The 2533-nt window shown below is 52.1% G+C and overlaps 1 protein-coding gene across 1 annotated transcript; it reads right to left on the bottom strand.

The window, feature by feature from the left end:
• Nucleotides 1–496: 496 nt before the first annotated feature.
• On the bottom strand, nt 497–1796 carry LOC109761859 (uncharacterized). Its single transcript, XM_020320683.4, has 2 exons — nt 1124–1796; nt 497–1051 (listed from the first exon to the last, which is right to left on the bottom strand). The coding sequence occupies exons 1-2, from the start codon at nt 1195–1197 to the stop codon at nt 499–501; spliced, it is 627 nt and encodes a 208-aa protein (XP_020176272.1). The 5' UTR covers nt 1198–1796; the 3' UTR covers nt 497–498.
• Between the last annotated feature and the right edge of the window lie 737 nt (nt 1797–2533).

Consider the following 2533-nt stretch of genomic DNA (forward strand, 5'->3'; position numbering starts at 1 on the left):
TACACGGCGTTCCCTGCCACGCATGGAAACCTCCTGGCCGAGAGGGAGAAGCACGCCACCTCCCCGACAAACACGGCGCGGTGCCGGCCAATGTCCTCCACCGGAACAAGTCTCTTCCCGGCCACATCCACCTCGAACACCTGGATCAGGTTCCACCGTTGCGCCTTCACATGGTGCTCCACCCTGATCACGTCCATGACCTTCCTCCTGCGTTTCATGATTCTCCGCTCGTCGGCGCTGAGGTGGTCGAGGCTGAGGTAGTAGCGCACCATGAGCATGCGGCCACCGCAGCGGCGGTCATCGTCGGGAGGGACGAGGTAGCAGAACATGTTGTAGTCGGTGTTGGGCTGGTCCACGACCACGGGCACCACGCGAGGCTCGGGACAGAGCCTCACCTGTAGTATGTACCCCTCGACAGTTGAGAAGTAGAAGCGCCCCTGCATGGTTGAGGCCGACGAGAATCGACATGACATGGGTTGGTCTGGCCTCCACATCTCGTCATCCACCACCGCCCAAGGCTATGGCACGCCCAAGGTGAAGGTCAGCCATGAGGAGCACGACTGACGATGGGGAGGTCTCGTCAGAGACGCCGGCGTAGATGATGCGCGCCGCGGACTGGAACGGCCCCGTCCTCCAGACCGCGTACGCGCCGCCAAGGTCCACGGTGACGGGCGGGAGGTCGGTGAGGGCCCTGGTGAGCGGGTTGAGGAGGCGCGCGGCGTGGCTCGCCTTGTCGCGCAGGAGCAGGAGGCCCTCGGCGCTGGCCTCGAGGTGGTGCCGGGAGAGCTCCGGGAGGTCGACGCGGGCGCTGGCGCCGGTGGAGAGGTTGAGGAAGCGGCGGCCGTCGCCGTCGGTGCGGTTGGACAGCATGATCCAGCGGCGCGGGCGGAAGCGCGGGTCCAGGTGGTTGCGTCCCTCGCGCGGGTCGGCGGTGCATCTCCTCCACTCCTTGCACGCGGCGCGGAGGCGGATGTACTCGGCCACGTCGTGGCTGAGCAGCCGGTCGGCGATGTCGTCAACGAGCGCCGTCGGCAGGTTGGGCCAATCTCGCCTGCCCGTGTAGACCATCGTTAAGAAAGCAAGAGAAATTAGGATAGGATAGAAGGCAGGGGGATGGGCTGACCATTCGTCTTCACGGCCGCGTTGGAGCAGGGGATGCCGGCCGGCGAGGTTGCTCCTCTTTCGCCTCTTGCTCATGTGATCTGCTCTGATTGGATCTGGTCCTGGTTTGAGGTTTGGTTGCCGAGTGGTGCTGGATTGAGGCGTGGCGGCGGCTGAGACTGACGACTTGTATTTGAGTTCAGTTCAGTGCTATGTACACGTGAGGATGGAAATGGGCCGCAAAGGGAAGTGGCCTAATTAGATGAGGTTGCTGGGTTAAGAGAACCCCACGAACCGCTCAAAAAAAAAAGAGAACCGCTTCCCTGGCCCACTTGTTTTCTTTTATTACTTTCATACTTATATTTCTGAAATAGAAACATATTTTATTTAAATTAAAAAAAGTTAATCGCTCGTTACGAAAATGTTCGTGCAGTGTACACAAATATACACGCAACTTGATAGCATTCAGAAAATTGTTTGTAAATTTTAAAAGATGTCTGCGCATTTCAAAAACATGTTTGTGGTATCTAAAAAATGCTGATAAATTATAAGAGCATAATTTATCAAAAATGTTTTGTATGATTAAGAAAATGTTTATGAAATATGAAAATGTTTACAAAAATCAGAAAAACGGAAAACAAGAAAGAAATAAATAACAGTAAAAAACCTGAACAAAAAAAGAAAACCAAAAAGGAAAAAAAAAACAGAAAAAGAAAACCAAACCAAAAAAATGTTGCGCAACAGAAGAATGAACTTTTTTTTTCTGAGACAAAACAGAAGAATGAACTTTTCCTACGTGCAGAAAAAACGCTACGCTAAAGGCGAGACAAACTTCTGTTGCGCAACGGGCGCGATGTTACTTCTCCTACCGTGGGCTAGTCCATGAGTAGGAAATCTTCAGGAAATCTCCTACCGTCGCCTCAAGGAACTACCGAAGTTTAAGAAAAATGAAACTCAATTGTTATGACCAAACATACATCGATAACGCCTAAACCTCGGCCTTCCAATCACTTGTCGACACACATTCGTGGAAACCAGAACCTTCCAGCATGGGCTCTCTCGGGAACGTTTCAGAAGAAAATGGTGACTGCGAGGCAAAAGCCGAGTTCACTCTGTTTCCGCGGTGAAACTGATGGTGTACTCCACACTGGCTGGATATTGCATTCCTCTCATGTGTGTATTTTTTCGCGAATACGCACAAACATGTGTATCTTTTCGTTGATAGATGAAGTTAGAATAGTTCAAGAGGTGGTTACATCATACGACGTACGCACGAAATCATGGACGAACTACCCAGAGCAGAGGAACATGGGATGCTCAACCCAACTAGCACCGCTCTAACTCCTAGCTAAAATGTTGTTGATCCCATTTGTGCCAGCATGCATCGAGAGTCGTACATCCTCCTAGATAGTCTGCACAAGGTGAGTGTTCG

Source organism: Aegilops tauschii, chromosome 2 (assembly GCF_002575655.3).
Source record: "Aegilops tauschii subsp. strangulata cultivar AL8/78 chromosome 2, Aet v6.0, whole genome shotgun sequence".
Classification (NCBI taxonomy): domain Eukaryota; kingdom Viridiplantae; phylum Streptophyta; class Magnoliopsida; order Poales; family Poaceae; genus Aegilops; species Aegilops tauschii.

Bases quoted from the DNA above. Each gene is read 5' to 3' on its own strand.
- LOC109761859 (XM_020320683.4), bottom strand. From the start codon at position 1,197: ATGAGCAAGAGGCGAAAGAGGAGCAACCTCGCCGGCCGGCATCCCCTG. The intron at 1,052-1,123 runs GTCAGCCCATCC...CTACACGGGCAG, and splicing joins CGCGGCCGTGAAGACGAATG to GCGAGATTGGCCCAACCTGC.